The sequence below is a fragment of the Oncorhynchus nerka genome, linkage group LG18, assembly GCF_034236695.1.
Source record: "Oncorhynchus nerka isolate Pitt River linkage group LG18, Oner_Uvic_2.0, whole genome shotgun sequence".
NCBI classification, from domain to species: domain Eukaryota; kingdom Metazoa; phylum Chordata; class Actinopteri; order Salmoniformes; family Salmonidae; genus Oncorhynchus; species Oncorhynchus nerka.
The window spans coordinates 10,778,340-10,802,294 of NC_088413.1; the positions used below are offsets into that span (position 1 = coordinate 10,778,340).

General features: G+C 43.7%; 1 protein-coding gene across 1 annotated transcript; it reads right to left on the reverse strand.

The window, feature by feature from the left end:
• Nucleotides 1-7,639: 7,639 nt before the first annotated feature.
• On the reverse strand, nucleotides 7,640-23,697 carry LOC115117140 (NACHT, LRR and PYD domains-containing protein 12-like). Its single transcript, XM_065003525.1, is given in 14 exon segments — nucleotides 7,640-8,193; nucleotides 8,329-8,375; nucleotides 9,056-9,107; nucleotides 9,110-9,228; nucleotides 9,395-9,568; nucleotides 11,173-11,346; nucleotides 11,426-11,599; nucleotides 12,826-12,999; nucleotides 13,171-13,344; nucleotides 13,428-15,261; nucleotides 15,363-15,529; nucleotides 15,775-16,178; nucleotides 22,536-22,604; nucleotides 23,592-23,697. Coding segments are annotated over 12 exon segments (4,020 nt in total). The 5' UTR covers nucleotides 16,152-16,178; nucleotides 22,536-22,604; nucleotides 23,592-23,697.
• Nucleotides 23,698-23,955: the final 258 nt, after the last annotated feature.

Consider the following 23,955-nt stretch of genomic DNA (forward strand, 5'->3'; position numbering starts at 1 on the left):
CTCGATAACGAGAGGGCCAAGGTTTGAGACCAGATTGCTGAATCTTTTAACCATCCCACGTGGTTAAACTCTTAGACTATCGATACCGACAGAATAAGAACAAGTCTTTGATATTAATTACTAGTCTGCAGCTAGGAATTCGGTATCATTGAACGTGAAGAACGACAACCGCAGAAACATTATTCTATAACGAAATGAATGAATGTCACTCTGAACTATCCATTCTATAATTAGCAACTGTCTTATCTCAGTCGATCCCCACTTCCCTTTTGTACACCATGCCGCCATGCCGGGTTTATCCCACCAGGGAAACTCCGTTATCATTTCCTTGTAATTATCAACTGTTTGTTTATGCATTTCTGTGAATTACTTAGTTAGTAAATAAATGATTTAAGACAATTGATGTATGGATGACTCATAGTGAAGACTGGGTTTGTGCAGATAACCAACAATTTTATGACGTTTGGAATGAGACTAAAGTGAGGTAAAATAAATAATTCATTCATTCAAAGACTAATTGATCAGATATAAAATATCTGAAAAGTTATATTAGGAAAATTATAACTTTGAATTCTGAATATTTTCCTTGGTGCCCCGACTTCCTAGTTAATTACAGTTACATGATTAATCAGTTTAATCACGTAATACTAACTACAGAGAATCTTTGATAAAAACTTTAAAAGTCTTCATTTAATGATAGTAAAGACACAACATATACAAGCAGGACACAGGACTGTCTCTATCCCAGTATGAATGGTTGGTCAATACACACCTGGCTTTGAGACTGTGTTTATATTACTAAAGCAGAACACAGGACTGTCTATATCCCAGTATGAATGGTTGGTCAGTACACACCTGGCTTTGAGACTGTGTTTATATTACTAAAGCAGAACACAGGACTGTCTATATCCCAGTATGAATGGTTGGTCAGTACACACCTGGCTTTGAGACTGTGTTTATATTACTAAAGCAGAACACAGGACTGTCTATATCCCAGTATGAATGGTTGGTCAGTACACACCTGGTTTTGAGACTGTGTTTATATTACTGAAGCAGAACACAGGACTGTCTATATCCCAGTATGAATGGTTGGTCAGTACACACCTGGCTTTGAGACTGTGCCTGACTCCTGCAGGTATGTAAAAGTAAGAATTGACATTATGACTTACCTCAACATGGTCACAAGTCTTACAGCTCTGAGGAATCCCTAAAGTCAAAAGTAGTTGTTATTTAAAATGGACAATCTGATGTAATAATGAATTAATAATTATTAAATAGACTTTAAGTGACCTTTAAGTGAGCAACAGTCTCAGAATGTCCACTCATTAGCATACCATAATCTGACATTAGTGTTATATTAATGAATGTTTGTGGAAGCAGGAAACATCGTTCTGGTCCATGTTTTATAGATGTTGAGGGCCTGATTTCTGCTAGATATTAGGATGAGAGTTTATTGGTCAGATAAATGATGTTGTACGAGCAGCACCACAGATATTGTGATGAGCAAGATGCCTGACTTCTCTTTCACACAGTCACACACAGTATCTGCCCATGTGCAAGGGTTCTCTTCACTCTCTTACAGAGTGTTAGTCACAGGACCAAAACAGCAGAGAAGTTTAGCCTTGCTCTCCAACACTTTTAGTTGTTGTAGAAATTGACTCACTATGCTGTTTACTTTGAGCATCTATGTCACATCGCTGACTCTACCTTTAAGTTTGTTTTGACCAAATAGATCATGATTGTGCTTTCTGCTTGTCTGGGACTCAAGTATAATGAACGCTTTAAAACTACTTTGATTTAAAAACAATTATCAGGGGCGGCAGGGTAGCCTAGTGGTTAGAGTGTTGGACTAGTAACCGGAAGGTTGCAAGATCAAATCCCCAAATCTGTCGTTCTGCCCCTGAACAGGCAGTTAACCCACTAATCATTGAAAATAAGAATTTGTTCTTAACTGACTTGTCTAGTTAAATAAAGGTAAAAAAATAAATGTAAAAAACCCTCACATTTCTCAGGTCCAGGCTTGATCCAACTCTCTCCACCATGGTCTCTGGTGTCCTCAGGTCCAGGCTTGATCCAACACTCTCCTCCATGGTCTCTGGTGTCCTCAGGTCCAGGTTTGATCGAACTCTCTCCTCCATGGTCTCTGGTGTCCTCAGGTCCAGGCTTGATACAACACTCTCCACCATGGTCTCTGGATTTGGTAAAGCAGAAGGATAGACTGTGATTAAACTAAATACAACTTATAAAGGCTTTATATAGCATACATACAGTCTTCATAAGCAGTACAAAGTTTGACAGGACAGCTCTCTATGTAGGGTACATTGCCTAAATATGACATAACAAATATTTTTTACACATCCAGTATTCAATCTCTTTTTTTGGGGTTAGGCACAACACTATCTTCACATGGAGAACACCATCGTGTTCGTGAGAATCTCCCCTTTCCATTGTGAGATCAGAGGAGTTTGTAGCCAAACCGGTTCGGACGCTATAAACAGAAGTTGGCACATCGATGGTTCTGACGACAGATGAGTCCCCTGACAACACACCTGCTCTGTCACCTGTCACCACTACTACTAATCTAACTGACTAGCTCTGCCGGCGCCGACAGAGATGGCCGCCTCACTTCGCGTTCCTAGGAAACTATGCAGTTTTTTGTTTTTTTACGTGTTATTTCTTACATTGGTACCCCAGGTCATCTTAGGTTTCATTACATACAGTCGAGAAGAACTACTGAACATAAGAGCAGCGTCAACTCACCATCAGTACGATCAAGAATATGACTTTCGCGAAGAGGATCCTGCGTTCTGCCTTTCACCCAGGACAACGGAATGGATCCCAGCCGGCGACCACAAAAAACGACTTTGAAAAAGGGGAAAACGAAGCGGTCTTCTGGTCAGACTCCGGAGACGGGCACATCGCGCACCACTCCCTAGCATTCTTCTCGCCAATGTCCAGTCTCTTGACAACAAGGTTGATGAAATCCGAGCAAGGGTAGCATTCCAGAGGGACATCAGAGACTGTAACGTTCTTTGCTTCACGGAAACATGGCTCACTGGAGAGACGCTATCGGAGACGGTGCAGCCAGCTGGTTTCTCCACGCATCGCGCCGACAGAAACAAACATCTTTCTGGTAAGAAGAGGGGCAGGGGCGTATGCTTTATGGTTAACGGGACGTGGTGTGATCATAACAACATACAGGAACTCAAGTCCTTCTGTTCACCTGATTTAGAATTCCTCACTATCAAATGTCGACCTCATTATCTTCCAAGGGAATTCTCTTCGATTATAATCACAGCCGTATATATTCCCCCCCAAGCAGACACATCGATGGCTCTGAACGAACTTTATTTGACTCTTTGCAAACTGGAATCCATATATCCGGAGGCTGCATTCATTGTAGCTGGGGATTTTAACAAAGCTAACCTGAAAACAAGACTCCCTAAATTGTATCAGCATATCGATTGCGCAACCAGGGCTGGAAAAACCTTGGATCATTGCTATTCCAACTTCCGTGACGCATATAAGGCCCTGCCCCGCCCCTCCTTTCGGAAAAGCTGACCACGACTCCATTTTGCTGATCCCTGCCTACAGACAGAAACTAAAACAAGAAGCTCCCGCGCTGAGGTCTGTTCAACGCTGGTCCGACCAATCTGACTCCACACTCCAAGACTGCTTCCATCACGTGGACTGGGATATGTTCCGTATTGCGTCAGACGACAACATTGACGAATACGCTGATTCGGTGTGCGAGTTCATTAGAACGTGCGTTGAAGATGTCGTTCCCATAGCAACGATTAAAACATTCCCTAACCAGAAACCGTGGATTGATGGCAGCATTCGCGTGAAACTGAAAGTGCGAACCACTGCTTTTAATCAGGGCAAGGTGACTGGTAACATGACCGAATACAAACAGTGCAGTTATTCCTCCGCAAGGCTATCAAACAAGCTAAGCGTCAGTACAGAGACAAAGTAGAATCTCAATTCAACGGCTCAGACACAAGAGGTATGTGGCAGGGTCTACAGTCAATTACGGACTACAGGAAGAAAACCAGCACCGTCACGGACCAGGATGTCTTGCTCCCAGGCAGACTAAATAACTTTTTTTGCCCCCTTTGAGGACAATACAGTGCCACTGACACGGCCTGCAACGAAAACATGCGGCCTCTCCTTCACTGCAGCCGAGGTGAGTAAAACATTTAAACGTGTTAACCCTCGCAAGGCTGCAGGCCCAGACGGCATCCCCAGCCGCGCCCTCAGAGCATGCGCAGACCAGCTGGCTGGTGTGTTTACGGACATATTCAATCAATCCCTATACCAGTCTGCTGTTCCCACATGCTTCAAGAGGGCCACCATTGTTCCTGTTCCCAAGAAAGCTAAGGTAACTGAGCTAAACGACTACCGCCCCCGTAGCACTCACTTCCGTCATCATGAAGTGCTTTGAGAGACTAGTCAAGGACCATATCACCTCCACCCTACCTGACACCCTAGACCCACTCCAATTTGCTTACCGCCCAAATAGGTCCACAGACGATGCAATCTCAACCACACTGCACACTGCCCTAACCCATCTGGACAAGAGGAATACCTATGTGAGAATGCTGTTCATCGACTACAGCTCGGCATTTAACACAATAGTACCCTCCAAGCTCGTCATCAAGCTGGGTCTCGACCCCGCCCTGTGCAACTGGGTACTGGACTTCCTGACGGGCCGCCCCCAGGTGGTGAGGGTAGGCAACAACATCTCCACCCCGCTGATCCTCAATACTGGGGCCCCACAAGGGTGCGTTCTGAGCCCTCTCCTGTACTCCCTGTTCACCCATGACTGCGTGGCCACGCACGCCTCCAACTCAATCATCAAGTTTGCGGACGACACAACAGTGGTAGGCTTGATTACCAACAACGACGAGACGGCCTACAGGGAGGAGGTGAGGGCCCTCAAAGTGTGGTGTCAGGAAAATAACCTCACACTCAACGTCAACAAAACTAAGGAGATGATTGTGGACTTCAGGAAACAGCAGAGGGAACACCCCCCTATCCACATCGATGGAACAGTAGTGGAGAGGGTAGTAAGTTTTAAGTTCCTCGGCATACACATCACAGACAAACTGAATTGGTCCACTCACACAGACAGCAACGTGAAGAAGGCGCAGCAGCGCCTCTTCAACCTCAGGAGGCTGAAGAAATTCGGCTTGTCACCAAAAGCACTCACAAACTTCTACAGATGCACAATCGAGAGCATCCTGGCGGGCTGTATCACCGCCTGGTACGGCAACTGCTCCGCCCACAACCGTAAGGCTCTCCAGAGGGTAGTGAGGTCTGCACAACGCATCACCGGGGGCAAACTACCTGCCCTCCAGGACAACTACACCACCCGATGTTACAGGAAGGCCATAAAGATCATCAAGGACAACAACCACCCGAGCCACTGCCTGTTCACCCCGCTATCATCCAGAAGGCGAGGTCAGTACAGGTGCATCAAAGCTGGGACCGAGAGACTGAAAACAGCTTCTATCTCAAGGCCATCAGACTGTTAAACAGCCACCACTAACATTGAGTGGCTGCTGCCAACACACTGACTCAACTCCAGCCACTTTAATAATGGGAATTGATGGGAAATGATGTAAAATATATCACTAGCCACTTTAAACAATGCTACTTAATATAATGTTTACATACCCTACATTATTCATCTCATATGTATATGTATATACTGTACTCTGTCTCATCTACTGCATCCTTATGTAATACATGTATCACTAGCCACTTTAACTATGCCACTTTGTTTACATACCCTACATTACTCATCTCATATGTATATACTGCACTCAATACCATCTACTGTATCTTGCCTATGCCGCTCTGTACCATCACTCATTCATATATCTTATGTACATATTCTTTATCCCCTTACACTTGTGTCTATAAGGTAGTCGTTTTGGAATTGTTAGCTAGATTACTTGTTGGTTATTACTGCATTGTCAGAACTAGAAGCACAAGCATTTCGCTACACTCGCACTAACATCTGCTAACCATGTGTATGTGACAAATAAAATTTGATTTGATTTGATTACTACTAATCTAACTACTACTAACTGACTAGCTCTGCCACCATTACTACTAATCTAACTACTACTAATCTAACTGACTAGCTCTGTCACCATTACTACTAATCTAACTACTACTAATCTAACTGACTAGCTCTGCCACCATTACTACTAATCTAACTACTACTAATCTAACTGACTAGCTCTGCCACCATTACTACTAATCTAACTGACAAGCTCTGCCACCTGTCACCACTACTACTAATCTAACTGACTAGCTCTGCCACCTGTCACCACTACTACTAATCTAACTACTACTAATCTAACTACTACTAATCTAACTGACTAGCTCTGCCACCTGTCACCACTACTACTAATCTAACTACTACTAATCTAACTACTACTAATCTAACTGACTAGCTCTGCAACCTGTCACCACTACTACTAATCTAACTACTACTAATCTAACTGACTAGCTCTGCCACCTGTCACCACTAGGTGAATGCACCAATTTGTAAGTCGCTCTGGATAAGAGCGTCTGCTAAATGACTTAAATGTAAATGTAAATGTACTAATCTAACTTACTAGCTCTGCCACCTGTCACCACTACTACTAATCTAACTACTACTAATCTAACTTACTAGCTCTGCCACCTGTCACCACTACTACTAATCTAACTACTACTAATCTAACTGACTAGCTCTGCCACCTGTCACCACTACTACTAATCTAACTGACTAGCTCTGCCACCTGTCACCACTACTACTAATCTAACTACTACTAATCTAACTACTACTAATCTAACTGACTAGCTCTGCCACCTGTCACCACTACTACTAATCTAACTACTACTAATCTAACTACTACTAATCTAACTGACTAGCTCTGCCACCTGTCACCACTACTACTAATCTAACTACTACTAATCTAACTACTACTAATCTAACTGACTAGCTCTGCCACCTGTCACCACTACTACTAATCTAACTGACCACTACTACTAATCTAACTGCTCTCTGCCACCTGTCACCACTACTACTAATCTAACTACTACTAATCTAACTACTACTAATCTAACTGACTAGCTCTGCCACCATTACTACTAATCTAACTGACAAGCTCTGCCACCTGTCACCACTACTACTAATCTAACTAACTAGCTCTGCCACCATTACTACTAATCTAACTGACTAGCTCTGCCACCATTACTACTAATCTAACTGACTAGCTCTGCCACCTGTCACCACTACTACTAATCTAACTGACTAGCTCTGCCACCTGTCACCACTACTACTAATCTAACTACTACTAATCTAACTACTACTAATCTAACTGACTAGCTCTGCCACCATTACTACTAATCTAACTGACAAGCTCTGCCACCTGTCACCACTACTACTAATCTAACTGACAAGCTCTGCCACCTGCCACCATTACTACTAATCTAACTGACTAGCTCTGCCACCATTACTACTAATCTAACTGACTAGCTCTGCCACCTGTCACCACTACTACTAATCTAACTACTACTAATCTAACTACTACTCATGTAATTGTGGGAAAGATTCCAGAGGAAAACATCGCTATTTGACTCACCTCTGAATGTGTTGGTCATCTATCTGACACAGGGTCACTGAGAAGGCGGAGTAAATCCCAAACCCAGGATAGAGGGGTTCAGTGAACGTGGTGTGTTCTGTGTAAAGGTGTGTCAGTGTACCAGAGGAGGACACGCTATAGAAGGTCAAAGTACCAGCTGGCCAGTCCAGATACACTCCAACTCTGTTAGAAACACGACGAGGGATGGATCTGCTGACTCCATCATGTTTAAATAAATAACCTTTGTCAAAGCAGACTAAACACCAAGACTTCCTATTGTCTCCAATCCTACGGTCACTCCCCCTTTCCTTCCTCTTCAATCCTCTGTACACCACACCAATGTCAGTCATGCCACCATCCATCTCCACCTCCCAGTAATAACGACCTCCAGATAAGCCTTCTCTGCAGAGAACTTGATAAAGACAGTCAAATCTGTCTGGATGGTCTTCATAATGCTGCTCCTCCACCACCCGATTCAACTTCCTGTTCCCCTCAGACAGTATCAGGTATGGGTTTGCTGTATTTGGGTCCAGGGTGAGATGACAGGCATCTGTAGACAAAAGGAGAGTTTAGCAAACCACATCTTCATGTAAAATGCTGTTTTGTAGGTACAGAACAAGTATTGATTAGTTACTATGTTACTATAGTTCTGAATATACAGTTAATTAGGATTGAAGAGACTTACATTTCCTCAGCCCTGATTTCAGCCTGCACTCTCCACCATGATCCACACTGTAGGAGAAACAGGTTATTGACTGACAAAGACCTAATAAAGCAGTCAACATTTAAACCATATTGTTGTGTTCTGGTGCACTATCCCAGTTCATTACTATCCTACCTACTGCATACAGAACGGAGTACAATTCATTACTAGAGACATACAGGTATTCTACCCTACCTACTGCATACAGAACAGAGTACAATTCATTACTAGAGACATACAGGTATTCTATCCTACCTACTGCATACAGAACAGAGTACAATTCATTACTAGAGACATACAGGTATTCTATCCTACCTACTGCATACAGAACGGAGTACAATTCATTACTAGAGACATACAGGTATTCTACCCTACCTACTGCATACAGAACAGAGTACAATTCATTACTAGAGACATACAGGTATTCTATCCTACCTACTGCATACAGAACGGAGTACAGTTCATTACTAGAGACATACAGGTATTCTATCCTACCTACTGCATACAGAACAGAGTACAATTCCAACAGGATATCAGAGATGCAGAAGAAGAGTATTCATGTGGTGATGATGTATGCTGTGTTGGAGTGCTCTGCCTGCTGGGTAAACTTCCCCTTAATTCTACCATCATGTCCTCATGTTACTAAACCTACTACACTACATATGACACAACCGCTGCTCACACTATTAGGACATCTATTCTGACTTACTTCAGCTTCATCAGTTTATATGTGGGATCCACCAGAGCAGTTGAAAGCAGTCCCCTGCAGAGTCTCCTGGGTGATTGTAGCTCAGGTCCAGCTCTTTCAGGTGGGAGGGGTTTGACCTCAGAGCTGAAGACAGAGCAGCACAGCCCTCCTCTGTGACCAGACAGCCAGACAGCCTACAGAGAGACACAACAGCTGTCTAGGTTGGTGTACTGGTGTCAATCATCTTGTAGGACACCAACACATTTGTCCATGACACAAACATTGGGATAAAACATCAGATTTTCAGAGTATTTGTTTCACTAAGCTCAGTTCCGACCTGACTGAAACAGCTGTACTTACCCCAGTGTGTGTAGTTTACAGTCTGGATCCACCAGTCCAGCAGACAGCAGTGTAACTCCTGAGTCCTGCAGGTCATTGTCTCTCAGCTCCAGTTGTTTCAGTTGTGAGTTGGGTGAACTCAGGACTGAGGCCAGATCTGAACAGCAACCCTCTGTCAGACCACATTGACCCAGACTAGAGGGGAGTAGAGAACCAGTGGTTGAATAAGTACTCAATTGTCATACTTGAGTAAAAGTACAAATACCTTAATAGAAAATGACTCAAGTGAAAGTCACCCAGTAAAATACTACTTGAGTAAAAGTCACCCAGTAAAATACTACTTGAGTAAAAGTCACCCAGTAAAATACTACTTGAGTAAAAGTCACCCAGTAAAATACTACTTGAGTAAAAGTCACCCAGTAAAATACTACTTGAGTAAAAGTCTTAAAGTATTCGGTTTTAAATGTACTTAAGTATCAAAAGTAAATGGAATTGATGAAATATACTTAAGTATCAAAAGTAAATGGAATTGATGAAATGTACTTGAGTATTAAAAGTAAATGGAATTGATGAAATGTACTTGAGTATTAAAAGGAAAAGTATAAATCATTTTAAAATCCTTATATTAAGCAAACCAGACGGCACCATTTTCTAGTTTATTTACTGATAGCCAGAGGCACACTCGTTCACTCTGACATAATTTACAAACGAAGCATTTGTGTTGAGTGAGTCCGCCAGATCAGAGGCAGTAGAGATGACCAGGGATGTTCTCTGTTTAGTGAGTCCACCAGATCAGAGGCAGTAGGGATGACCAGGGATGTTCTCTGTTTAGTGAGTCCACCAGATCAGAGGCAGTAGGGATGACCAGGGATGTTCTCTGTTTAGTGAGTCCTCCAGATCAGAGGCAGTAGGGATGTTCTCTGTTTAGTGAGTCCTCCAGATCAGAGGCAGTAGGGATGTTCTCTGTTTAGTGAGTCCTCCAGATCAGAGGCAGTAGGGATGACCAGGGATGTTCTGTGTTTAGTGAGTCCTCCAGATCAGAGGCAGTAGGGAGGACCAGGGATGTTCTGTGTTTAGTGAGTCCCCCAGATCAGAGGCAGTAGGGATGACCAGGGATGTTCTCTGTTTAGTGAGTCCACCAGATCAGAGGCAGTAGGGATGACCAGGGATGTTCTCTGTTTAGTGAGTCCTCCAGATCAGAGGCAGTAGGGATGTTCTCTGTTTAGTGAGTCCTCCAGATCAGAGGCAGTAGAGATGACCAGGGATGTTCTGTGTTTAGTGAGTCCTCCAGATCAGAGGCAGTAGAGATGACCAGGGATGTTCTGTGTTTAGTGAGTCCTCCAGATCAGAGGCAGTAGAGATGACCAGGGATGTTCTGTGTTTAGTGAGTCCTCCAGATCAGAGGCAGTAGAGATGACCAGGGATGTTCTTTTGATAAGTGTGTGAATTGGACCGTTTTCCTGTCCTGCTAAGCATGACAATGTAACGAGTAATTTTGGCTGTCAGGGAAAATGTACGGAATAAAAAGTAAATGAAAAGTACTTTATTTTCTTTAGGAATGTAGTGAAGTAAAAGTAGTCGAAAATCTAAATGGTAAAGTACAGATATCCCCCAAAAAACAACTTAGTGTATGTACTTTAAAGTACATACTGGAGAAGACATACTTGAACACTAGCAACACACACTCACATAACACACACACACCTCAGTGTGTGTAGTTTACAGTCTGGATCCTCCAGTCCAGCAGACAGCAGTGTAACTCAGCTCAGTACAGACCTGACTGAAACAGCTGTACTTACCCCAGTGTGTGTAGTTTACAGTCTGGATCCTCCAGTCCAGCAGACAGCAGTGTAACTCCTGAGTCCTGCAGGTCATTGTCTCTCAGCTCCAGTTGTTTCAGTTGTGAGTTGGGTGAACTCAGGACTGGGACCAGATCTGAACAGCAACCCTCTGTCAGACCACACTGACCCAGACTAGAGGGCAGAAGATCACATGATTAACACATGTTTAAAACATCCACATAATAACTCATACTGAAGAAGGTTAATTCACACTAGTGTCTGTATGTTGCAGAGTGGACTGGTTAGTCCAACACAGAGCAGCTCCACTCCTCTGTCTCCCAGATCATTGTAGCGGAGGTCCAGTTCTCTCAGGGGGGAGTTTGGTGTCTGCAGAGCTGAGGCCAGAGTCTCACAGGATTCATATGTGAGTTTACAGCCAGCTAGTCTGAAGAGAGGAGATAATCTGTTAGATATGCAATGCCTTCATTATAACGCTAGTCTGAAGAGAGGAGACAGGTTGATACACTGTTCAATATGCAAAGCTTTAGGAATAATGAGATGCATTAAGACAATAACAGAAGGACACGATTAGACAATGTTAAAAACATTCCTAACTCACTCAAGATATTTAAGCTTATAGTTTCAAATATTTATCACATCGTATGTGTGTTTCTGTACTTTCACCAAGATGTTCAAATAATGTTAAAAACATAATTACTACAAATATATGAACACTATGAAGACAGTGGATACTGAAGCTATGTAAAGTCCGTCGTCAGAATGAGACCAAGGTGCAGCGTGGTAGGCGTACATCTTTTCCTTTATTCAAAATGACACTGAAAAACAACAAAATAAGAAAAACGAACGTAAAGCTATATTACTGGTGCAGAAAGCAACTACACTGTTAAAGATAATTTTTTTTAATCAATAATGACTAATTATGTATACATTTCAATCAGGACTGACTAATCAGAATACTATTATGTTACTGTATAGATGTATGAATTTTCTTTTAACCTTAGTACTGAATATAATGTGTGTAATTATAATCAAGAATTAGAACAATGACTGTCTGTTCCTTGGTAGAAATGAATGAACTTATAGCCAGACTGGCTAGAATGCTTATCTTACACAGGCAGACCTTGACTTGGGTCGTAAATTATCTTAGTAGGGAGAGACGATGTGGGAAGGCTTGAGAACTATACAGCCATTGTACTGCTGGTTGATGAGACGGGGTAGTACGAAAACTAATGACGTCATTTTCCAGTTTATAATCTGTGGTAAACTGTATCATGTTCAGTACTCTCGAGAATAAACGCTGCTGATAGATTTTGAGACTGGTCTCTGTCCATTTCATGCAAATAAGAGTCTTACAAATTCTTAGGAATTGACAGAGTGTTTCATTTTAATTGGGTATTAAAACATATAGGAATTTAATTCCTGTAACATACACACAAACAAGATCCCACAACTGAAAGTGGGGAAAAGGGCTGCCTAAGTATGATCCCCAATCAAAGACAACGAATGACAGCTGCCTCTGATTGGGAACCATTCCCGACCAACAAAGAAACAGACAAACTAGAATGCCCACCCCAAATCACACCCCGACCTAACCAAATAGAGAAATAAAAAGGCTCTAAGGTCTAGGGCGTGACAAGATATTTAACTCACACTAGTGTCTGTATGTTGCAGAGTGGACTGGTTAATCCAACACAGAGCAGCTTCACTCCTCTGTCTCCCAGGTCATTGTAGCTGAGGTCCAGCTCTCTCAGAGGGGAGTTTGATGTCTGCAGAGCTGAGGCCAGAGTCTCACAGGATTCATATGTGAGTTTACAGCCAGCTAGTCTGGAGAGAGAGATAAACTGTTAGATTGACAAATCCCTCATTATAATGATACTGTATGTATCTGCATATTTACCAAGATGTTCAAATAATGTTAAAAACATAGTAACATATAAAAACTACATATATATAAAACACTATAAAGACAGTGGACCCTGAAGAAAGTTAATTCACACTAGTGTCTGTATGTTGCAGACTAGACTGGTTAGTCCAACACAGAGCAGCTTCACTCCTCTGTCTCCCAGGTCATTGTAGCTGAGGTCCAGTTCTCTCAGGGGGGAGTTTGGTGTCTGCAGAGCTGAGGCCAGAGTCTCACAGGATTTATATGTGAGTTTACAGCCAGCTAGTCTGAAGAGAGGATATAGTCTGTTAGATATACAAATCCTTCATTATAATGATACTGTAAACATCAACTCAATAACAGAACTTACAGTGCTCTCTTGCAGGTTTTCACTACCGGCAGCAACCTCTGATAACCTTCCTCTGATGTGTTGTATGTCTTGAGGTCAAACTCCTCCAGCACCTCCTCTGACATCAGTAACAGGTAGGCCAGGGCTGAACATTGGTCAGGTTTTAGTCTTGTTTCTGAAAGAGTTCCTGATCGCAGGGAGGTCTGCATGTCTTCAACTAGAGAGTTGGCACCAAGTTCATTCAGACAGTGGAACAAGTTGATGATCCTTTCTGGTGAGGATTCCTCCTTGATCTTGTCTGAAAGGTACTCAACTGTGCTCTCATTGGTCTGTGTTGTACTTGCTGTCTGTGTCAGAAGGCCTCGTAACAGATTCTGATTGGACTCCAGTGAGAGACCCAGAAGGAAGCGGAGGAACAGGTCCAGGTGTCCATTCTCACTCTTCAAGGCCTGGTCCACTGCGATCTCGTGAAAGTCAGACAACTGGATTGACGACTCCTCCTCCTCCTCCTCCTCCTCATCATCATCATCATTCTCCTCCTCCTCACCACCAGTGACTGCTTTGAAGAAAACATTTTCCTTCTTGTCCAGACATGATTCTAAAGCATGCACTGCTGCTAGAAACTCCTGAATGCTCAGATGCACAAAGCTGTAGACCTTCTCTTGGTACAGCCCAGATTCTTCTTTAAAGATCTCTGTACACAATGCTGAGTACTCTGATGCCTCTGTGACGTCAAGGCCACACTCTCTCAGGTCCTCCTCATAGAAGATCAGGTTGCCCTTCTGCAGCTGTTGGAAAGCCAGCTCTGCCAGTTTCAGGATCATCTCTTTGTCTGACTGAGACAGTTCCTTTGGGTTTGTCTCTGTGGCTTTGTTGTACTTCCTGTTCTTCACAATGATTTGGATGAGCATGAAGTGTGAGTACATCTGGGTCAGAGTTTTGGGGACTTCATCCTTCTCAGCCTCGTTCAGTATCATCTCAAGGACTGTGGCTGATATCCAACAGAAGACCGGCATGTGGCACATGATGTGGAGGCTCCTTGACGTCTTCATGTGTTTGATGATTTCATTGGCCAGATTCTGATCTGTGATTTTCTTCCTGAAGTACACCTCCTTCTGTGGATCATTGAACCCTCGTACCTCTGTCACCTGGTCAATACACTCAGGAGGGATCTGATTGGCTGCTGCAGGCCGTGAGGTTATCCAGAGGAGTGCAGAGGGAAGCAGATTCCCCTCGATGAGGTTTGTCAGCAGCACGTCCACTGAGGTTGGCTTCGTGGCATCACAGCACTTCTCATTGTTTTTGAAGTCTAGAGGAAGTCGACACTCATCCAGACCATCAAAAATGAAAACAGTTTTGGTTTCACCATCTTCAATGCTGTCAATCTCTTTCAGCTCTGAGAAGTAGTGGGAAAGAAGTTGCATCAGACTGTATTGGTCCTTTTTCAGGTTCAGATCACGGAAAGGAAGAGGAAACATGAAATGAACGTCCTGATTTGCTTTTCCCTCTGCCCAGTCAAGGATGACCTTCTGCACAGAGACTGTTTTTCCAATGCCAGCGATTCCTTTTGTCAGCACAGTTCTGATAGGTTTGTCTTGTCCAGGTAAAGGCTTGAAGATGTCGTGGCATTTGATTTGTGTCTCTTGTGTGGTTTGTTTCTTGGATGCCATCTCTATCTGTCTAACCTCATGTTCATTATTGAGCCCTCCACTTCCACCCTCTGTGATGTAGAGCTCTGTGTAGATGTCCTTGAACAGACTTTGGTTTCCATGGTGTCCAATTCCTTCAGATATGTGTTGATACTTGTGTTTCAGTTTAGCCTTGATGTCTTGTTGGACTGTCAGAAGAGTTTCACCTGTAGGAAAACAATGAGAGTTGGGACTCATCAGTTTGTGTGTGTGTTTTATAAGGGCCTTTGTACCGTTCTTTGTGATATTGTATGAAACACAGTCTTACTTCTTCTGTCCAGAAGGTTGTGTGTGATCTTTAATACATCCTCACTGTCCAAACTCTCCACTTCCTTATTGTCATCTGGTAATGGTTCCTGGCTGAAAGCAGGTGGCTGATCACTCTTCATTGATAGCAGGCTGGTTGTAGGGGACTCTGCTCTGGGCTTCTGGACACTGAACAAAACAGGAGACAGAACACCTCATCAATATCTCATCAATACCTCATCTACTTCATTTTAACAACTGCATAGTGGAACTTCTAGAAGTCCTGATGTTTCTATTAAAGCTACAGTCTGGAATTGGTAAATCCATTTTTGGCCCTTTAAATGAATGATATAGGCCTACATGTTATGTAATTTGGGAACACTTTTCATTAGTTTGATATAAGAGAACTGTATATTTTGCTATTAATCGCTTACCTCTTAGAACTGGTGTCTTGAGTCATTTTAGAAGCGGTGGTCTCCTCCTCTCTCTCCCCAGAGAGACTCATTTTAGAGGCAGTGGTCTCTCTCTCTCCAGAGAGACTCATTTTAGAGGAAGTGGTCTCCTCTCTCTCCCCAGAGAGACTCATTTTAGAGGCAGTGGTCTCCTCCTCTCTCTCCCCAGAGAGACTCATTTTAGAGGCAGTGGTCTCCTCCTCTGTCTCCCCAGAGAGACTCATTTTAGAGGCAGTAGTCTCCTCCTCTCTCTCCCCAGAGAGACTCATTTTAAAGGCAGTGGTCCCCTCCTCTTTCTCCCCAGAGAGACTCATTTTAGAGGCAGTGATCTCCTCCTCTGTCTCCCCAGAGAGGCTCATTTAAGATGTAAGTCACAGCTCACTCATCTGCAATAAGAAATAACAGAACAGTCAATATTTCTGAACATTGTTGAAGAACCATAAACAATGACAAAACATTTACTGTCTGTGGTCAAAGAGTTAAATCAGCTACTTCATATTGTATTCAAACATACACAGTCCAATATGGTATTCTTTTGATTTGACTTGGATCCCCATTATCTGACTCCATAACAACAGCTAGTCTACCTGGTTGGATCCCCTGACTCCATAACAACAGCTAGTCTACCTGGTTGGATCCCCTGACTCCATAACAACAGCTAGTCCACCTGGTTAGATCCCCTGACTCCATAACAACAGCTAGTCTACCTCGTTGGATCCCCTGACTCCATAACAACAGCTAGTCTACCTGGTTGGATCCCCTGACTCCATAACAACAGCTAGTCTACCTGGTTGGATCCCCTGACTCCATAACAGCTAGTCTACCTGTTGGATCCCCTGACTCCATAACAACAGCTAGCCTACCTGGTTAGATCCACATTATCTGACTCCATAACAACAGCTAGTCTACCTGTTGGATCCCCTGACTCCATAACAACAGCTAGCCTACCTGGTTAGATCCACATTATCTGACCCCATAACAACAGCTAGTCTACCTGGTTGGATCCCCAGACCCCATAACAACAGCTAGTCTACCTGGTTAGATCCACATTATCTGACTCCATAACAACAGCTAGTCTACCTGGTTAGATCCCCTAACCCCATAACAACAGCTAGTCTACCTGGTTGGATCCCCTAACCCCATAACAACAGCTAGTCTACCTGTTGGATCCCCTGACTCCATAACAACATCTAGTCTCCCTGGTTGGATCCCCTGACTCCATAACAACAGCTAGTCTACCTGGTTGGATCCCCTGACTCCATAACAACAGCTAGTCTACCTGGTTGGATCCCCTGACTCCATAACAACAGCTAGTCTACCTGGTTGGATCCCCTGACTCCATAACAACAGCTAGTCTACCTGGTTGGATCCCCTGACTCCATAACAACAGCTAGTCTACCTGTTTGGATCCCCTGACTCCATAACAACAGCTAGTCTACCTGGTTGGATCCCCTGACTCCATAACAACAGCTAGTCTACCTGGTTGGATCCCCTGACTCCATAACAACAGCTAGTCTACCTGGTTGGATCCCCTGACCCCATAACAACAGCTAGTCTACCTGGTTGGATCCCCTGACTCCATAACAACAGCTAGTCTACCTGGTTGGATCCCCTGACTCCATAACAACAGCTAATCTACCTGGTTGGATCCCCTGACTCCATAACAACAGCTAGTCTACCTGGTTAGATCCCCTGACTCCATAACAACAGCTAATCTACCTGGTTGGATCCCCTGACTCCATAACAACAGCTAGTCTACCTGGTTGGATCCCCTGACTCCATAACAACAGCTAGTCTACCTGGTTGGATCCCCTGACTCCATAACAACAGCTAATCTACCTGGTTGGATCCCCTGACTCCATAACAACAGCTAGTCTACCTGGTTGGATCCAATGACTCCATAACAACAGCTAGCCTACCTGGTTGGATCCCCTGACTCCATAACAACAGCTAGTCTACCTGGCTGGATCCCCTGACTCCATAACAACAGCTAGTCTACCTGGTTGGATCCCCTGACTCCATAACAACAGCTAGTCTACCTGGTTGGATCCCCTGACTCCATAACAACAGCTAGTCTACCTGGTTGGATCTCCATTATCTGACTCCATAACAACAGCTAGTCTACCTGGTTGATCCCTGACTCCATAACAACAGCTAGTCTACCTGGTTGGATCCCCTGACTCCATAACAACAGCTAGTCTACCTGGTTGGATCCCCTGACTCCATAACAACAGCTAGTCTACCTGGTTGGATCCCCTGACTCCATAACAACAGCTAGTCTACCTGGTTGGATCTCCATTATCTGACTCCATAACAACAGCTAGTCTACCTGGTTGGATCTCCATTATCTGACTCCATAACAACAGCTAGTGTACATGGATGGATCCCCTGAATCCATAACAACAGCTAGTCTACCTGGATGGATCCCCGGACTCCATAACAACAGGTAGTCTACCTGATTGGATCCCCTGACTCCATAACAACAGCTAGTCTACCTGGTTGGATCTCCATTATATGACTCCATAACAACAGCTAGTCTACCTGGTTGGATCCCCTGACTCCATAACAACAGCTAGTCTACCTGGTTGGATCCCCTGACTCCATAACAACAGCTAGTCTACCTGGTTGGATCCCCTGACTCCATAACAACAGCTAGTCTACCTGGTTGGATCCCCTGACTCCATAACAACAGCTAGTCTACCTGGTTGGATCCCCTGACTCCATAACAACAGCTAGTCTACCTGGTTGGATCCCCTGACCCCATAACAACAGCTAGTCTACCTGGTTGGATCCCCTGACCCCATATCAACAGCTAGTCTACCTGGTTGGATCCCCTGACTCCATAACAACAGCTAGTCTACCTGGTTGGATCCCCTGACTCCATAACAACAGCTAGTCTACCTGGTTAGATCCCCTGACCCCATAACAACAGCTAGTCTGCCTGGTTGGATCCCCTGACTCCATAACAACAGCTAGTCTACCTGGTTGGATCTCCATTATCTGACTCCATAACAACAGCTAGTCTCCCTGGTTGGATCCCCTGACTCCATAACAACAGCTAGTCTACCTGGTTGGGTCCCCTGACTCCATAACAACAGCTAGTCTACCTGGATGGATCCCCTGACCCCATAAACACATCTAGTCTACATGGTTGGGTCCCCTGACTCCATAACAACAGCTAGTCTACCTGGTTGGATCCCCTGACTCCATAACATCAGCTAGTCTACCTGGTTGGATCTCCATTATCTGACTCCATAACAACAGCTAGTCTACCTGGTTAGATCCCCTGACTCCATAACAACAGCTAGTCTACCTGGTTGGATCCCCTGACTCCATAACATCAGCTAGTCTACCTGGTTGGATCCCCTGACTCCATAACAACATCTAGTCTACCTGGTTGGATCTCCATTATCTGACTCCATAACAACAGCTAGTCTACCTGGTTGGATCCCCTGACTCCATAACATCAGCTAGTCTACCTGGTTGGGTCCCCTGACTCCATAACAACAGCTAGTCTACCTGGATGGATCCCCTGACCCCATAAACACATCTAGTCTACATGGTTGGGTCCCCTGACTCCATAACAACAGCTAGTCTACCTGGTTGGATCCCCTGACTCCATAACAACAGCTAGTCTACCTGGTTGGATCTCCATTATCTGACTCCATAACAACAGCTAGTCTACCTGGTTAGATCCCCTGACTCCATAACAACAGCTAGTCTACCTGGTTGGATCCCCTGACTCCATAACATCAGCTAGTCTACCTGGTTGGATCCCCTGACTCCATAACAACAGCTAGTCTACCTGGTTGGATCCCCTGACTCCATAACAACAGCTAGTCTACCTGGTTGGATCCCCTGACTCCATAACAACAGCTAGTCTACCTGGTTGGATCCCCTGACTCCATAACAACAGCTAGTCTACCTGGTTGGATCCCCTGACTCCATAACAACAGCTAGTCTACCTGGTTGGATCCCCTGACTCCATAACAACAGCTAGTCTACCTGGTTGGATCTCCATTATCTGACTCCATAACAACAGCTAGTCTCCCTGGTTGGATCCCCTGACTCCATAACAACAGCTAGTCTACCTGGTTGGATCCCCATTAGCTGACTCCATAACAACAGCTAGTCTCCCTGGTTGGATCCCCTGACTCCATAACAACAGCTAGTCTACCTGGATGGATCCCCTGATCGCATAATAACAGCTCGTCTACCTGGGTGGATCCCCTGACTCCATAACAACAGCTCGTCTACCTGGTTGGAACCCCTGACTCCATAACAACAGCTAGTCTATCTGGTTGGATCCCCTGACTCCATAACAACAGCTAGTCTACCTGGATGGATCCCCTGATCCCATAATAACAGCTCGTCTACCTGGTTGGATCCCCTGACTCCATAACAACAGCTAGTCTACCTGGTTGGATCCCCTGACTCCATAACAACAGCTAGTCTACCTGGTTGGATCTCCATTATCTGACTCCATAACAACAGCTAGTCTCCCTGGTTGGATCCCCTGACTCCATAACAACAGCTAGTCTACCTGGATGGATCCCCTGATCCCATAATAACAGCTTGTCTACCTGGTTGGATCCCCTGACTCCATAACAACAGCTAGTCTACCTGGTTGGATCCCCTGACTCCATAACAACAGCTAGTCTACCTGGTTGGATCTCCATTATCTGACTCCATAACAACAGCTAGTCTCCCTGCTTGGATCCCCTGACTCCATAACAACAGCTAGTCTACCTGATTGGATCCCCTGACTCCATAACAACAGCTAGTCTACCTGGTTGGATCCCCTGACTCCATAACAACAGCTAGTCTACCTGGTTGGATCCCCTGACTCCATAACAACAGCTAGTCTACCTGGTTGGATCCCCTGACTCCATAACAACAGCTAGTCTACCTGGTTGGATCCCCTGACTCCATAACAACAGCTAGTCTACCTGGTTGGATCCCCTGACTCCATAACAACAGCTAGTCTACCTGGTTGGATCCCCTGACTCCATAACATCAGCTAGTCTACCTGGTTGGATCCCCTGACCGCATAACAACAGCTAGTCTACCTGATTGGATCCCCTGACTCCATAACAACAGCTAGTCTACCTGGTTGGATCCCCTGACTCCATAACAACAGCTAGTCTACCTGGTTGGATCAATATCATGGATAATCTGATAGAGCAGCCACTATAGTACCTGGTCAATATAATGGGTAATCTGATAGAGCAGCCACAATAGTACCTGGTCAATATAATGGATAATCTGATAGAGCCTATACTATAGTACCTGGTCAATATAATGGATAATCTGATACAGCAGCCACTATAGTACCTGGTCAATATAATGGGTAATCTGACACAGCAGCCACTATAGTACCTGGTCAATATAATGGGTAATCTGATAGAGCCTATACTATAGTACCTGGTCAATATAATGGGTAATCTGATACAGCAGCCACTATAGTACCTGGTCAATATAATGGTTAGGAGGAGAATTAACACGGCAGGTTAGGAGGAGGAGAATTAACACGGCAGGTTAGGAGGAGGAGAATTAACACAGCAGGTTAGGAGGAGAATTAACACAACAGGTTAGGAGGAGAATTAACACAACAGGTTAGGAGGAGAATTAACACAACAGGTTAGGAAGAGAATTAACACAACAGGTTAGGAGGAGAATTAACACAACAGGTTAGGAGGAGAATTAACACAGCAGGTTAGGAGGAGAATTAACACAGCAGGTTAGGAGGAGAATTAACACAACAGGTTAGGAGGAGAATTAACACAGCAGGTTAGGAAGAGAATTAACACAACAGGTTAGGAGGAGAATTAACACAGCGGGTTAGGAGGAGGAGAATTAACACAGCAGGTTAGGAGGAGAATTAACACAACAGGTTAGGAGGAGATTTAACACAGCGGGTTAGGAGGAGATTTAACACAGCAGGTTATAGGAGGAGAATTAACACAGCAGGTTAGGAGGAGGAGAATTAACACAGCAGGTTAGGAGGAGAATTAACACAGCAGGTTAGGAGGAGAATTAACACAACAGGTTAGGAGGAGGAGAATTAACACAACAGGTTAGGAGGAGAATTAACACAGCAGGTTAGGAGGAGGAGAATTAACACAGCAGGTTAGGAGGAGAATTAACACAGCAGGTTAGGAGGAGAATTAACACAGCAGGTTAGGAGGAGAATTAACACAGCAGGTTAGGAGGAGAATTAACACAACAGGTTAGGAGGAGAATTAACACAGCAGGTTAGGAGGAGAATTAACACAGCAGGTTAGGAGGAGAATTAACACAACAGGTTAGGAGGAGAATTAACACAGCAGGTTAGGAGGAGAATTAACACAGCAGGTTAGGAGGTTAGGAGGAGAATTAACACAGCAGGTTAGGAGGAGAATTAACACAGCAGGTTAGGAGGAGGAGAATTAACACAGCAGGTTAGGAGGAGGAGAATTAACACAGCAGGTTAGGAGGAGAATTAACACAGCAGGTTAGGAGGAGAATTAACACAGCAGGTTAGGAGGAGAATTAACACAGCAGGTTAGGAGGAGAATTAACACAGCAGGTTAGGAGGAGAATTAACACAGCAGGTTAGGAGAATTAACACAGCAGGTTAGGAGGAGAATTAACACAGCAGGTTAGGAGGAGAATTAACACAGCAGGTTAGGAGGAGAATTAACACAGCAGGTTAGGAGGAGAATTAACACAGCAGGTTAGGAGGATCATAAAGCGATACCAACCTTGTTTCAGCAGGATGTTGTATATGTCCCTTATGTCAGGCCTTATTGGAAAGGATTTATTGATAATATCTGTTGGGAAAAAGTTTGGATGTTGCCACACACATACCTACTTGTTAACAAAAATTAATGAATTTTACTTTAAAATTATATATAAATATCAACCAGCCAACCACTATATGAAGAAGTTTAAGGAAAACTCAAATTGTATCTTTTGTAATGACCACCCAGAAACAGTGTTGCATCTTGTCTTGACTTTGTATTCATGTAAGAAAACTGTGGCAAGACATCAGTAGATTTATCATTTAATACATTCATGAAATCTTACACTATTGTGGAGAGATGTACCGCTTGGATTCTTTACCTACGATAGAAATTAGCTGAACAATTTTTATGTAATTAATTTCATCATTCTTTTGGCCAAATTTCATATTCACAAATGTTAAATGTACAAACAAAACACCACATGTTCTTACCTTACAAAAAGAAAAGTGAACTGTATTTTAAGACAATTAAATACTCTACTAACAGAAACGCTGTTATAATTATAAGTGTCTGTGTGTCCCTTAATAAGGCCCGTGTGTAATGTGATATTTTACCCCCAAATTGTATTTTGTATATTATTTATATTATTTATATTGTGATGAAACAGCCGGGAGATGTTACAATATATACTTGTGTTCCCACACGTACTTCCTGTATGCATTCGTGCAACGTGGCAGGTTCGGAGAACAGTTTATATGTACATTGTTGCGCGTCACTTTTACTTGACGAGACGTACTTTTATTTAACGACAGCTATACATAATTCCGATGCACGTCTTCTTTCGGGAAATGAAAGTGAGCTAGTTTCCACAGTCTTTCGTGAGGATGATAATCACCTTTAATGTGCTGGCAATCACCGATAACAATAATACTATATTTCGTAGCCCTGTAGCCTATATCACATCACATTGGATCTTATTGACTAGGCTATAAATCAACACAAATGTAAATAAGCCTAAAATAATAATTCTTGAAAGTTTCAATCAATATTGTAATAACATGACGGATGTCTTACCCCCTAAATCATCACTCTCGCAATTTCTACATTCAAATATAAAAGAACGCTACACACGTCTTAAACATTCCCCTTTGATGAAAACGGTCTTCTTCTTCTTCTTCTATTTCTGTGGGGTTTAAGGAGGACTGCACCCCAAAAGATGTATTGCCGCCACCAACTGGACGTTTTGAAAAAGAAAAAAATCCATGCGTAATAGTGAAACTAACTTAATCCACCCTAATAAAAATAGTACATTGCCAAAACAAACAACACTCCCACTTCTTCCATCTTGTAGTTCTCCATATCTCCCGTCTCAGGCTCTAGGATCTGAAAGGCTGGTACGGCTCAGTGGAGGAAAGGGAGAGCGGAGGGATGTTGAGAG